Source organism: Pieris brassicae, chromosome 5, assembly GCF_905147105.1.
Source record: "Pieris brassicae chromosome 5, ilPieBrab1.1, whole genome shotgun sequence".
In the NCBI taxonomy this organism is placed as follows: Eukaryota; Metazoa; Arthropoda; class Insecta; order Lepidoptera; family Pieridae; genus Pieris; species Pieris brassicae.
This window is the reverse complement of record NC_059669.1, coordinates 15815892-15831546: the sequence shown is the minus strand read 5'-3', so window position 1 is coordinate 15831546 and position 15655 is coordinate 15815892. Positions and strand designations below refer to the sequence as shown.

The 15655-nt window shown below is 33.7% G+C and overlaps 1 protein-coding gene across 1 annotated transcript; it reads left to right on the top strand.

Annotated features, from left to right (window-relative positions):
- Positions 1-1062: 1062 nt before the first annotated feature.
- LOC123709540 lies at positions 1063-14635 on the top strand. The gene is made up of 14 exons (XM_045660941.1): positions 1063-1267; positions 1968-2167; positions 2412-2594; positions 3580-3793; positions 4456-4667; positions 4870-5049; positions 6235-6385; positions 6863-7024; positions 9194-9471; positions 10450-10663; positions 11318-11529; positions 11695-11880; positions 12398-12683; positions 14528-14635. The coding sequence occupies exons 1-14, from the start codon at positions 1240-1242 to the stop codon at positions 14584-14586; spliced, it is 2565 nt and encodes an 854-aa protein (XP_045516897.1). The 5' UTR covers positions 1063-1239; the 3' UTR covers positions 14587-14635.
- The last annotated feature ends 1020 nt before the right edge of the window (positions 14636-15655 follow it).

Sequence of the window (15655 nt, the reverse complement as noted above, 5' to 3'; positions counted from 1 at the left end):
GCATCACATGAGTTGATTGATCTCAGGTATTCCAACATTATGACTGGAAAATTAGAAGTATAGAGTATTGTTTTCAGTGGGAACTGGGGGGCCCTTTATCCACGGGCCCCTAGGCTAGGGCCGGGGAGGAACTACATCTACTGTGTACAGTGCTGTCACTGCTTTTATTTTTATTTATTTATTCAACTTTACAACTTCACACATAAAAGTATATCTACGGTATGGTTGTAACATATTACAAACCCTTATATCTATAATGTATGACAATTTAGATAAACATTTACAAAAAAATATTAGGAACATAGGAAAGTGGCGAAGCCACTACGACAGCACTGGCAACTTTGACCTTAAATATCTCCTTTGGTTAGGAATTCAGAAGTTATTGTTTCCCGTCTGAATGTTTTTTTTTAGTAAATGGATTAATGAACTACCTATAAAATGATAAAAATGCATAGATAACAATCAAACTTTAAATTAATTAAATATATTTTAGTTAAACAAAAAAAAATTGTTCCTCCCATACAAAACGCCAATTTCATATGTAAGGACCAAATATATACAAAATAAAATAAATATACCAGAAAGTTGTTAAGCAGAAAAAACTACCAACAAAACAGCGGATAACGTACGAGTTAGAACTGCTCTGTCTCTTCTTAACACTGCGTAAGCACGATTTGACAGGGAGAGTAGTGAGTTTGGTACTTATTTAAGGTTTGGTTTGGGTCGAAATTAACCAATAATAACATTTATGGAGTGGCCGTTGTGAAATTGAAATTTGTCAAAATTCTGACTAGTTACAGATATATGTATGGTATATATACCGTACATACGTCTACCAGCGCATACGCTTCGATATTTCCGGGATGGGATCATAAGCAACATTTAATGAGAAACCTTGAAAAGGCCTCTTTGTACCAGAGGTCAAAACTTCTCCATTGTGTGTTTTTCGTAGCTGCATATTCGGGGCTTAGTACTTCCCGAATATCCTTTTCAAACTTTGCATATAATATCCTCAATCACGGAACAACAATACAATAGCAAGAATGACTTTAGATAAAGTCTATCAAACTGGTTTAGAGACCTTCGTAATTAGTCAAGTCGCGGATTCAGTGGACATCGCACGTCCGCAAAGATGAACTAGTGTAACAAATTATTTTCATTAGATTTCATAGTGTTTACGTTCCTGTTTCTCCGGTTGAATAACCTTGCGATATTTATATTTTTCCTTGTGCGCGCACGATGAGATTATTACTAGTTGTTTTTTTAGGTAAGATTTTTTATATCTTTTTAGTCTTAAGAATAGGTATTCGTGAGTTGTTTTAAATTGATGAGTTGTGATATCGACCTACATGAATAATTTTGTTTTTGAAATATCATAACCTATATAAATTCTAATCTAATGTGAATATGGGAAATTTATTAAAATTTCAGGAATTAATAGCAATGATTTAAGCTGACTAATTACAGGGTAGTTTTGGTATTATATACGACAATTACTCATCAAATAAAGATTTTGGTTTCTTATTTCTGTATAACATGTAAATAATAAACTTTAGGTCATTATAGCAATCTTATAGGGTCAGTTGTAAGGTCACTGCTTAGATTAGAGTGGTGAAGCATTCTATATAAATTTCCGTCTTACGGGAATCCCAAAATGCATTGGTTGCGATAAAACAAGGTAAATGTTTACTATGGTCGAATTCAGTGAATTTGCAATTAAATCTTAATTGGATAGGCCTTAATTTTAAGTACACAAATTGTGAAATAAAGCGGTCAAATACAGCATGTAAAGATAAACAATGAACATTAATAATGACATTGATGAATACATCTTTACTAGCGGGGCTATTCTGTTAGACAAAGCTGTGCTCAAAAAGTTTTAGGTTAGATTTCAAATTGAATTAAGTATTACTTGGAGGAATTAATTCGGGTACTCAAATAGAAATATTTTATGCAACTTTTTTCAGCTTCATTTGCATTATGCGAACAAAACTACACAATACAAGATATAGAGAATGTCTTCGGAGCTCCACTCGGTGCTCCTTCCATTGAGCTGCTGCCTCCCTTAGCAGACGCAAACCCAACAAATCTCACAGAAAATGACTTGACAGATGACTATAGACCATCGGTGGCGGAATATGATAAATTTGATTGGATACTTACTAAGGTATGTAACCTTGCTTTAAACTGTTATTTTTAGTGCTTTAATGATAAGATGTTAATGAGTGCAGAACCTAAAGGCATTTTGAACTAGGTTAGATTTAGCTATTATACATTAATGTTTAAACCCAATTCTTGTTTGTATCATGAAACTTTACGCCAATTTCCTCTTCTTCAAATTTTTTGTACGTTGCCATGTATTCATTATAATTCGAGCCAATTAAGATAATTCCATATATATTTTAATGCAGAGGATTGCCGTTACATCAAACGAAAACTTTCTAATATCTCCCTTGGGGCTGAAACTGGCTTTGGCTATCCTGGTGGAAGCTTCCACAGGAGCAACCCACGCCGAGATCTCCAACGTCCTTGGCTTGGATGTGGACAACCAAGTGGTTAGGAAGAAGTTTTCAGAGATTATAGACTCGCTTCAGGTATAAAATATTTTAGTTAAGATATTAAAAAAGACATTTTTCCAAAACCTTACACAAAGCTAATAACATATATCATTAACTGGTTGACGATATAATGCGTTTTCAAGCAATTAAAACTCCTTTCGGAAGTAATAGTGACCTTGATGTGTACCTGGTATGTGCGACTACTGACGGCTAGATTGTTAATTTGTTAATCAAGAAAATATCACTTATTTATTAAAGCACTCTATATTATACATTTTTAGCAGTGTAAGTTACAATTTAACGTTATAAAATATATGACAATTATAGTGGAGATAAAATTTACATTCCCACGATAGTATTTAAATTTAACATAATAATTACTTATTTTAACATTTGCCTAATGCGGATTAGGTACCTGATAGGTTATCAACGCCTTTTGTTATAAATTGATCAGACCACTACCGAAGATATCAAGTTCTGTATAAATAGTTATTCTGTATGCGTGAAGAATTCGAGACTAGTCAAATCGTGATGTGATTTGACCCTGATTTTATAAACTGGGTGTCGTAAGTAGTTGTTGTCTTTTATAAATAACTTATTTTAAAATGACTATCTGACACTATTTATAAGAATATTTTGAAATTAAATAGATAATGAAAGTATTCATTTAAAGAATTTTGTAGTTTTTGTCTATTCGTGACAGACACAAAAATACAGACATTGTACATAATCGTATTTCTTTATTAATTATGCATGAACCATGTATTTAAATGATAAAAGTTGTCGGTTGTATTAGCCAGATTTCCTATGAGTATGGTATATGTCTAATCTGTATACATTTATATACAACTTATTTAATGGAGTTAAGCGTGTTTGTTATATTATGCGTTCGAATATGAACCGCTCTATGAATATATCATACTCTTTTTCATAATTTACATTCCATCTTTTAAGTTATATTAGACTATTACAGATTAGTTTACCTTAGTGTAATTTACCTATTTCAGACTGTTTATTTCAGACGAAGTCTTCGGACTATATTCTAGACTTAGGTAGTCGAATATACGTGGGAGCCACGATATATCCTTCCCAACAGTTTGCGGCGATCGCTGAGAACTTTTATAAGACTGAAATCAGAAGTCTAGACTTCAGTAAGTCCGATCTAGCCGCCGATAGTATTAATCAGTGGGTGTCCAATACAACTCAAGGAAGGATACCAAATTTAGTAGACGCCGGTACGTATTTTTCTTCTACACGCTTCTTAAAATGCATTTATTGCAAAGATTTTGTCTCGTGCGTGGTTGACGTCGCCTACCGTCTTTTTTGGAACACCCAGCTTCCGCCAATCACTACTGTGAAAGGCTTTGTTTGTCGTGTTTTTTATTTTATTATTTCTTTTTAATACTCAAAAATTCCGGAATACAATGCCTTGCCTGTTTTAATTAGCTTTTAATTGGAAAGGCAAATGTTTTGTCTGAGAGTATTTTTAACTATCAATTATTAGTCATGACAATGTATCTACCCGTCAAAACACGTTTATTTACTTACTCGGTGTTTCCGTGTAAGCTTTACATCTAAAACTTAAGATGTAGTAACAAGGATATCAAGAAACAATGAACATTTTCAGAGACTAGTGAGAATGTTTTGTTAAGAATCTTTAAATTTGTTATCCAACGTATTTCCGCGATTTCTTAACAATATACAAGAGAATTAGGCAAGTCAGTAAATATTAATTTATCACGGTACATTGTGATATTTTATACGATATATCATATAAAACTTGTAACTCGCCGAAATTTACACTGAATATAATTCAAAAATTTACTACTACAATGTTACTATATGTTTTTGTCCGTTTTTTTATCAAAACCCGACAATATATGAATCTTATTTTCAGGTGACCTCCAGGGTGTGGTATCATTGGTCCTCAACACCTTATTCTTCAAGGGAACATGGCGACATCAGTTCAACCCAAACATGACATTTAACCATGACTTCTATATTCAGGCCAATCTCACTAAGCCTACACCCTTTATGCAGACAAAAAACAAATTCTTTTATACCGATTCCGTTAAGTATAATGCGAAAATCTTACGAATGCCGTATAAGGTGAGCTTAATTATATTTAAAATATTATTTAAACAAAACGAATATATTTGATATAAGTTTTGCTAGTGAAACAGTCACTGACAGCATTAAGCCAGCTATATTTCTAAAATGTATTGGGCTTAAAATATTAAGTTTAAGCACGACAGCATTAATTCTTATGGACATATTTATAAGTCATTGTAAAACAAATATTTCCTTACAGACTGGCAATTTTGCAATGTACATTATAGTGCCAAATTCCCTCACCGGTCTATCTCATATATTTAATGACATAAGTGGTGTTCGTGCTGAACTGTTCAGTCTGACTAAGCATTTGGTTGACGTCAAGATACCTAAATTCGAGTTCGAGTACACTTCGCAACTTGATGGAGTACTAAAAGAGGTAATTATTTGTTATTAACTGACTAGCTTTCGTCTACAGTGCGCGAATATAGCGCCATTTAGCGACTTTAAGAATAATTGATATATATCAGTCAATTTATATAAAATCGTAGTAAAATATACACCGTATTGTATATTTTATACTTTGACGTCCGTCGTTCGGACACAACGGACTATTTCTTAATGCAATTTCTGCCGCGCACCACGACTACAACTTATATGTGGAACCAGCTGGCCACTGAAGTATTTCCGAACCAATTCGACTTAGGGTCCTTCAAGAAAAGATCATACCAATTCTTAAAAGGCCGGCACGCGCTTGCGAGCCTTCTGGCAGTGCGAGTGTCCATGGGCGGCATCACTTAACATCAGGTGGGCCTCCTGCCCTCAACCTGCTGTCTGTAACATAAAAAAAACCTGAACCTTCCTCACGAATCACACTTTCTTGAATGTACCTTACATAGATGTATTCGGTAGTTTTAAACATTTATTACAATCGGTAATAATTGTCTGTCAGTATTAATTCGTGTTAATACTTGCGTATTTGGCTTGAACTTCATTTCTCTGATTTCGTTCGGAAATAAATGTAAACCACAAATAAAAAAAAGACAAATAATAAACATATTTTTGTCACATAATATAAATTATGGACAATACTGTTACATACGACTTGGACATATTTTCATTCAAAAAAAGCTAAGATTCGTCTTCGTACTAACGTTGTCTTTAAAATTATGATTTATGCACCACACACTTCTTTTCGGTAATTCTAAAAATTAACATTATTTTCCTGTATATTGATTTGTACGCTTACACTCGTGTCGCGGTTTTCCTTATACGGTATAAAAACTTATTCTGTAAACATATGAATATGAGTGGGTTTTTCCTATTTGAGTCGACAAACTATTCTTATCACTTGGCATATATATATTTATTCTTGACCGGTTGAATTGACGACTGGTTAGTATATAACGACATTATGATAATATATAATAAAATACGAAATATAATTCTACTAAAGCAAATTTACAATTTTAATGCTCATAATGTTTCTAAAAATATTAACATAATGATCAGGGAACCATTTCGCTTTATAAGAAGGATATCTGCTACTCTAGGACATATTTCAAAGTTATCAATTGGAAAAATAGAAGTTAAACCATTTTCCTAAACGTTTTTGTATTTTCAGTTGGGTGTAAGACAAGCGTTCGAGGACACAGCGTCTTTTCCAGGGTTATCTAGAGGACAGACCCCAGGAAACCGCATGAGAGTCACCAAGGTGCTGCAGAGGTCTGGTATCGTTAATAATGAGATTGGAAGCGTGGCATATTCGGCGACCGGTTCGTATTTTAAAATTATTTAAAATTAGTAGAAACAGTTTTTTAAGGGCAAATTCTTGTTATGTAAAAGTTAATTGGAAAACTGAGTTTTATGACGGTGGGATTATGCTTATGATAAAACTTCTATTAATTAATGAAGTTTAAAAAGTCTGTGAATATAGTTATATTTTTCTCATTATTAAGTTAGTATATAAGTATGAAGCTGTGTATCGAATTCTGTATCGTTTAATACGGTTGAAACTATCGATCACAATTAATTTTTATCACATATTATTTGCATATGAATGTAATAACTAAAACATAACTCTTCGCGTTACACATCAATATTAAAACATATAAAATAGTTTGTTAAAATAATCCCATCAATATATTTAAAAACAAATTGATTGAATATTAACACATTCATAAAGTGACTAAACATGATTTAACCATTTGAGGTGTGTAGTATGTTATATGAATCCCATTAATCATTTACAGAAATAACATTAGAGAATAAATTTGGTGAGGACGAGCCCAAAGCAATACTGGTTGCCAACAAGCCCTTCATGTTCTTCATTCAAGATGAGAACACCCGACAACTGCTCTTTACTGGACGCGTATCCGACCCCTCGCTTTTTGACGGTGCCTTCAAACTACCATAGATAATAAATACATTTTAAACATCACCATATTTTATTTTAGTTTTAAATCCGATATTCCAAATTCAAACATTACTGAAATAGAAAAGTGCTGACCAGTATTTAAGGATTCGATACAGGAACCAAATTGAAGTGACTGGATTCGAAAATAGACAATAGAGGTTGAAGAGGTTGAATAGTAAACAATAAGTTTCGATATTACACATGAAGAGAAAAGTTAGTCAGCCTAAAGCACAGTCATTTTAAGGGTAGTTTACCACATAGGCAGACAAAATAAGGCAGGTTTCTTTCAAATCTGTAGGCAAACACTAGAGGAGTGAGTGACTTTTTAGAGAAATACACGGCTGTAAATATTTTCCAAATCATATGTTATAGGTTTTAGCGACACAAAGCACGTAGGTTGAAAATCCACCCACATTACGGAACCTCTTGGAGCTAACCTTTACCAGGGCAAATAATTTACCAACTGTTTCAAAAGGAATCTGAAAAAAAAACATGCAATTTCAAAACCAGTGACGTAAGAGTAATCTTAATTTTAAACCGGTCATGTCAAGTTTTGAAACGGCTCTTAATTCCCATTCGTTCACATTTCACGTTGATCAAGGTTTTCATTTGTTTACATTTATCACTTTAATATCGAGAGTGGTGTAAAATGCACGTGTTGTTTTAAAAAGCGAGTGGTATTTACATAAACAACAGAATGGTGGTTTTATATTTTATTGGTAAGACTATTCTTTTAATGCATTTCTCGTAATATGATGTTTACAATATAGTTTGACCTTCTAGCATGTTTGTTTTTACTAAAGCAACCAAGATGCTAAACAGTTTTCCTCGTTTGTTGAAATGATATTTTTTTTGTTCTTTGTATTAAAATATTAAGGTAAAGAAGTCAAAACTTCTAAAGAAATCCCTTGAATTGAAATTTATGATTAAGTCAATATCATACAGTAACACAGATTTTAAATAGGTAAGTATAATAATAATAATAAAAGCCTTAACTGCATTTAAAACCACATACTACATTTACATTATAAAATATATAAGTTAATATGCTATTTGTTTAGTAACTCAAAAATAAAGATATGCGATATAAGTTGGAACATGCATGTAGCATGTATCGTATTATACGCAAAAGGTCTACCCTATTTTAACCAATTCTCTCCTGTCACATGCCATCCTCCACTAAATTGACATGTCACCATGCTATCTTATTTAAGGATTACCAAACTTCCTCTTGAGAATGTGAGCAAATAGTCGTAATTTTATCCCATTGGTTCGGTATTCTGTTAATATGTCCCGTCCAATTCCAACTCAGCGTGTTTGCTGTTTATCTCGCGTCTTTAACTTAATATAATGTATTTATAATCGATACTTACTTGTAAAACCGACTGTTTATCTTTAGCAAGTGCTCGGTCAACTTCTTGTATATTGGGTAAACTCCACGTTCGTGCAGCGGACACGACGTGAGGGTACTGCCAGCATTGAACAGTTTAACATCTCTTTAGTTCCATGGACTACACTTTTCATCCTATATTTAAGGTTTATTTTCTTTACGCATCAAGAAAACACCATACAATCTTTTTCTTTCTTCTATGATCTATTTCTTTTTTCGTCAGTTTTCAAAACGATTGTTCCCATATAGATATAGATATATATATCCCATATATATATATATATATATATATATATATATATATATATATATATATATAGATAAACACCGTAATATTAGGTAATTTAAATAAAATAAAATAAAATTTATATGAACTGGTTAAACAGGAAAACATGTTCAATTTATACCCGGATTAATTAATGTTCAAATCAATTTTATTAATAGTTAAATGTGGCCCCTGTAACTTATCAGCTACAAGTAAAACACAAATTATAAGAAGGTATGCACCATTAAAGGCCAATTCTTAAATAAAAGCCTGATTCGCTCTTCAATAAAATAGTGTCGTATGTGGAACCAAATAATAAATGGTTTCTTGAAATATCCGTCTTATTGTAGCCAAATTTAAGGAAATTTAGCACAAATTCACACAAATGACATCATTTTTCTCTAGAATTTTACTCGAAGGTATTTTAGATATTTATTTGAGTGTTAATTAACGTATTGGCATTTTTTGTAAATTATTTTTTTACCTCAAAGGAATTTATGTTGTTATTATAGCTCTATTTGCGGTCAAAATCGCCACTTTGGACTGTCTCGATGGAGCAGCAACAGATCTTTCTCGACTAAATTTCTTCGACATAGATTTACTCAGATATACGGCAGAAGACCGACCCGGTAATGTTATGGTATCACCAGCCAGTATTAAGTCTATGCTAGCAATGATCCTTGAAGGTTCTGCTGGAGCAACGCAGGATGAAATCAGAAGTGCCTTACGTTTATCACCATATAAAGATGAATTTCGCGAACAGCTGAACACGTATCTTAATTTATTACATGTAAGTATTTTTTTGTTTAAAAGTCTGCGAAAGCTATTATTAGCTATTAAGCAGTAATTGTATTTTATTAATTTACCTCCTATAGATTCTTTGAGTCACGCCTCGAATCTGAAAGGTCCTACATAGAATAAAAAAAATCACCGTTAGGAATTTATCAAATCTACACGTACGTAGAAGAGAAATCTTGTCTTATTTGGGCATTATTTTGGTAAACAAATAGGCAACAAATAGTATGACTATTTTGTTATTTTAAATAGAACCGTATATTTATTAAGTAATAAATTTTAATGAATTCAAACCAGACGGTCGCAATGATTTTTAATTGCATTGCCTTTATTTCCTGCCTTAGTGTATCTCTCTGTAATACTTATTGTATGACGTGTTAAATCACATAGGGTTTAATAACATCGTTGTGAGCAGATTTATGTAGTGTTTTATGTCTCGGCAATAATGATAAAAGCGTTCTTAAAAAATATGTACATTCCACGTAGTTGTAATTTTTACTTTTCCTATTGTTTAATTTAGTTCAATTTTAAATATGTTTTGTAGGTAATCTTACTGTTGTTGCTTCTAATAGAAAATCTTATAGTCTTAATTCAACATAAACTTCCGGCCGTTTATAGTATTTAACGGTCTTTTTGAAGAATTAAAACTGATAAAGTACCTAATCGAACAAAGTGTTTTTTATATAAAAGGGGGCAAACGACGCAACGGGAAGCCCTTAAAGGGCAGTCGTCGCAGCCCATAGACACCCATCTTTACTGGGTGAGTTGCCGGTATTTGGGAGAACCACCCCAGAGATGTAAGCGGTATTCCATATGAGGTCGTACTCGTGAGCTTTGTAGAGCTGCATACGTTACATACTTTTACACAATAAGGACGCTTATATCTCAGACTATGAAAGGTTCTACTTATTGTAAATGTGTCACAGAAAATCCTCTCTTATTGCTCTTGACTTACTATATAATATATTTTCAGGTAAATACTCGAGGTGTCAGTATAGAAAACGCAAATGCCGTCTTTGTCTCCAACAAACTGAAACTCAACAAAGATTTTGCGTTGATGATACAAAAAGTCTACCAGTCAGAACTACGCCAAGTTGATTTTGCTTATACAAATAACGTTTCTGAAGTTATCAACAAGTGGGTGTTCGAAAAAACGAAGGGTTTGATTCCTGGAATAGTTGAGCCTGGTAAGATATTATTCTATGACTATTCGAGTAGAAACTTTTTGTAGTTCCTTTATACTCGTTTTTTGTAGAAACCAGAGTATAAAGGAACTGTATCGTATCTTTTATTGACTGTAGTCTGAATTTATATCCTGACTTACTTTGCCTTTGGCCTTTGGCCGTGAGAAGTTGGAACAGTACTTAGACTCTGGTTTGTAAAATATTCGGTTTTTTCTACCACTGAATAGACATAAACGTAATAAATATAAAATTTTTAATCAAGAATCTAGGCTTTTCTCGTTTAACTACAGAGTTAGTAGATCTATTAAAAGAACCGAAAGTTCTAGCAAGAATTAAGATTATCATTAAACCCATGACCACATTTGTTTAATGTTATCGCTGTATTAAATGCATTATTTGGTACATGAAACAGTAAAATATTTTTTTTTAATAATTACGTTCGTGAAACAACCACACGATCCTCGGGAATATGTATTGAGCATGTAAACAATACAGTTTTTTTTTAATATGTTCATAATTTATAAACAAATTCATATACATGAAATACTAAACCAAAATTAGTACATTTTTTTTGCACACACTTTGTCCCTAGCTGTTTAATTTTTATAATTTATAATATTAATTTTAATCGGTTTCTGAATAATACATCTATTTCAGCAAACATAAGTCCAAAAGCAGAGATGATTTTGACAAATGCTCTATACTTCAAGGGCTCATGGGCGATTGCTTTTAATCCTCGATACACCAGGCCCGGCTGCTTCCATTACAAAGGCGCGTGTTCGACTGTTGCAATGATGGAGTTGCATGCTGAACTTAATTGTGCATATGTGGACAACCTTAGGGCGCACGCTGTAGAGTTACTATACGAGGTAAATGAGAAGAAATCTTAGTTGCATAGAAATTATCATTAGTACGTGCTACAATTTTTGCACTTCGGACAATTTTAGCCTAGTCCTTAGAAGAAAAGATCATGCTAAAAATGATAAACTATGTTCTTCTTTAAATAATATATAAATAAGTACTCTTATTTTCAGGGTGGTGATTACTCTATGATTCTCCTAGTACCGCTGGATCGTGACGGCATTTCGCAGCTAATTCGAGATCTTCCATACATGAGTCTGCCTCAAATCACTCCACTTATGGAACCTACAGACGTGAGACTGATAATGCCAAAGTTCACTGTTGATTATACCGAAAATATGGCGCTGCCTTTGAGAAATGTTAGTATTACATCTTTTTATTTAGTCGTAAAACCTTTCAATCCTTTTTTATCATTGAATCTATTATAAAAAGTCGGGCAACTATAATAGTAGCATTTAGGTAGCGTTACCAAGGATATTTTTGACGGTTTAAGAAGTTAAAAAATTGCCTATTACAATATTCTATCTAAATAAAAGATGAAGTTTTAAAGAAAAGCAAGCCAATAAGTATTCTTCAATACAGGTAAAATCCTGTAGGATTTGTAGTTGGAAGTGTAGTACGGTATTATATTTTGTAAATATCATACCGTACTACACTTCCAACTAGATATATAATAATCTATCGTAATTGTCTTGTATTTAAGAATATATAGATTGTAGCTTAAACTGTAGAAAATGCGTTATATATGATACTTTAATAAATACATAAAGCCGAAATTATTCCTAAAAATTATGGCTAAGAGCTTAATCTAGTTACTATTCAATCAAAAATAGATATTAAAATACAAAATAATAAGTTATAATAATGCTTATATAGATGCGGATCGAAACCTTATTTACTAAGAACGCCAATCTATCCGGCATTTACGAAGGCGCTTCCTCACAAGTTGACAACATCGTTCACAAAGTCCACATGTCCGTTGATGAGAAGGGTACAACTGCTGCAGCCGCATCAGGGGCTATGGTGATACCATTAATTGGAGCGGAGCTTCTGCTTAAAGTGGATAGGCCTTTTGTATTTTTTATAAAGAGTAATAAAATGGGACTAGTCCTGTTTGAAGGGAAGATCGAACAGCCTAATATTATCGAGAACTTTTTGGTTGGTAAGTTTGACTCTGTAGTGTTTCAATTTCTAGTTTTAATTTAATCCTTTATCTAATAAGATTGATCGACGTAAATTAAGGTAAACGTACAACGTACAAACGTACGTGGCCGTGTCCTTCACGACAAAAGTAATGTAATGAACTTAATAAATAACACGCATCTACCAAAAATAATAATAGAAACTTTTTGGTGATACGTAGATAGTAAATTTTTAGCATAGTCTACTATGGTTTGGTTTTAGTTAAGATGTAGTTTGATTACTTTGTGACAGCAAACTAAATCAGCAACCTCGATACGAAGAATTTATATACTCCACAGAAATAAGATAGGTACATTGACCAAACCCAAAGTATGTAAAGGAAATGAAAGCGGCAGTGAGGGATATCAAACAATTAGCTGAATATCTTCCTCTACAAAATCAATCGGAAGAAGTCATTCGCCTAAAGGCGAAGTATACTCGGGTAAAGATGCGTTTGGAAGAATCCAAGAAAGAGATAGAGGTACTTAAGAAGAAGCTTCTTGCTCGGTCTGATAATGGTGCTGAAGGGCTAACGGAAGGAACTGAGGAACTTTTGAAGAAAAACTTGGCGAGTGTAGAAAATAGGCTTTTACCTGAACAGTTAAAGTCGAAGTCGGACCAAACAGTAGTCGATTAATTGATTATGACGTTGGATTTACAGACCCCACCGGAGGGAACTACACGCCCAGGTTGTTGGGCTAGTGTTGTTTCGAAGAAAAAAGGTAAAAAGATAGTGCAACATGAGGCAGTCTCACCCAAAGAAAAGGCATTGCTCACTGTGCCCCGGTCAGCAGCAGTACTAGTGACATTAGAAAAAGAAGCTGAGGAAAATGGTGTTACGTATGCTGAGGTAATTAACAAGGCGAGGAAGAGTGTAGCATAACCTGAGTTAGGCATAGGTCACATAAACATCAGGCGGGCAGCAGCAGGTGGGCGTCTTAAAAGTTGCGCTGTCTACAATGGCGAGAGTTGGTAGGCCAAAGAAAACTGTGTGTCTGAGTGTTAAAGGCCTTAACGACGCAGTTACTGCCGAGGATGTAATTGCTGCCTTGTCGATTAAGGCAAACAAGGCAGCAGATTTAATAAGGTATAAAGACATTGAAAGGGGTTACAGAACAAGATGTTTGCTTGTACAATGCCCGGTTGCGATAGCAAAAATAATCCTGGAAGGCGAGTGCATTATTGGATGGAGTTTAGTGGAGTTATACATATATGTATAGTTCTTTTAAAAGCGCCCCCACTGCGCTGCTATAAATGTTTGGAATTAGGGCACACACGGCCGTCTTGCTCATCCACTTTGGACCGTAGCAATGTGTACTTTAGGTGCGGAAAAGCGCTGCACAAATCTGTCACATGTGACGAAGCACCACATTGCGTCGTTGCGTTGCGAGCGAGAACATGCTGGCGAATCACGTGTTGGGTGCAAGAAATTGCAACCCTTTTGTAAAGACTTGTAAGGCGATTGCAATGTAATGAAAGATGGTTGCTTTAGCAGCCAGTCACGGGGTCTCTTGGTAGAACGCTTACGCGACCCCAAGCGTGATGTAATTGGTAGAGGTTTAGTGGGTAGGGCTTTTAGAGCGAGTCCCACACTCAGTGCGGAAATGTATTCCCCTCATTTAAAAAAAGTTACATTGACCAAAGATTTCTGTATAACAATTAGAATTCTAATAGTTTGGAATTTTGTTGATCGCAAATAACAAATGAATATTGATTTGTCACATGAAATAAACCTCAGTATGCTTTCAAGTTCAAACTAATTATTTCGCCTTACGCGCGCATTATCAACTAACGAGAGCGGTATATTAAAACTTTCTCTTTCAGAACCCTCAATGAATGTACAGAAAAACCAGAACAGAAGATACCCTCATCCTTACTTCTAAGAATTGTAACAGAAGTGTTTTCTATTAAAAATATACTTTTACAAATGTTGTTCAGTTTATTAGTCGTTTGAAGATTTGAACCCAGCGTCGAAGTGGCGTTACTTTATCCTAATTAAAACTGGAATTTAAGTGGGGAATGAGGTTCATACCGAGATGCATCTTAACGGTATGGGCTTCTTAAGACAGGTTAGTTCAATATTAATTAGCAAAGATGTATACAATTCTATACAGTAATATTTTGTAGTAGATTTTTGAGAGATATTTGTATAAAAATACATTTTTATGTTGGTGCAATATTTTTAATTTAATCGAAATCTATAGAACTTAGTTTAGATATAGAATAACTAAAAATTTAATTAATGCCGGAATTTCTATTTATTTTTTATGTTCGCATTCCCACGTGCGTCCCAACCTTTCATTATCAATTAAATTTAAATTAACAAAATGCTAATGGTATGCTTTATCATTATCAAAATCATTTAGCGATATTCAGTGCCTATTTTTATGAAATATTTTAGGCCACCTGTGTCGCTTACTTAAAGTTTGTCTCCACTGTATACGTCGCTGACAATACAGCGATTTAACCATATCCGCCATGTGCGAGTGTTCCCTATTCAAGCACAACCTTCAAAGGCGGGAAAATTTATTATAATTTGGGGCTACACTGGAAAATGAACCTCAGGCATAACAAAGCATATTTTTTATAAAAGATAACCACTTTCTATTTGACCACAATTGCTAATATATAAACCAGACGACATCGAAAAAGCTGGTTTCCATTTATTGTGACACTTATTGGCAAAATAAAACGCGTCCCACTAACACTACAGTTTATTCAAAAAGATGCCGTCAAATTACCGATAGTATCGTCCGAGTTAGTTTTCCTTTTTTATTACATAATTTTCAGGAATCCGAAATCGATTGCGACCACGGGTGCCAAGAGTGACCTACTCAAAAGAATATTCAGAAACAAGGGGTTTCTTCTGACTTTATTATTTTCTGTACAAAATACGTCTTACTAAACTTTTTAATTTGTTGAAGGCATTTGCATATAAAATCACTCCACTCC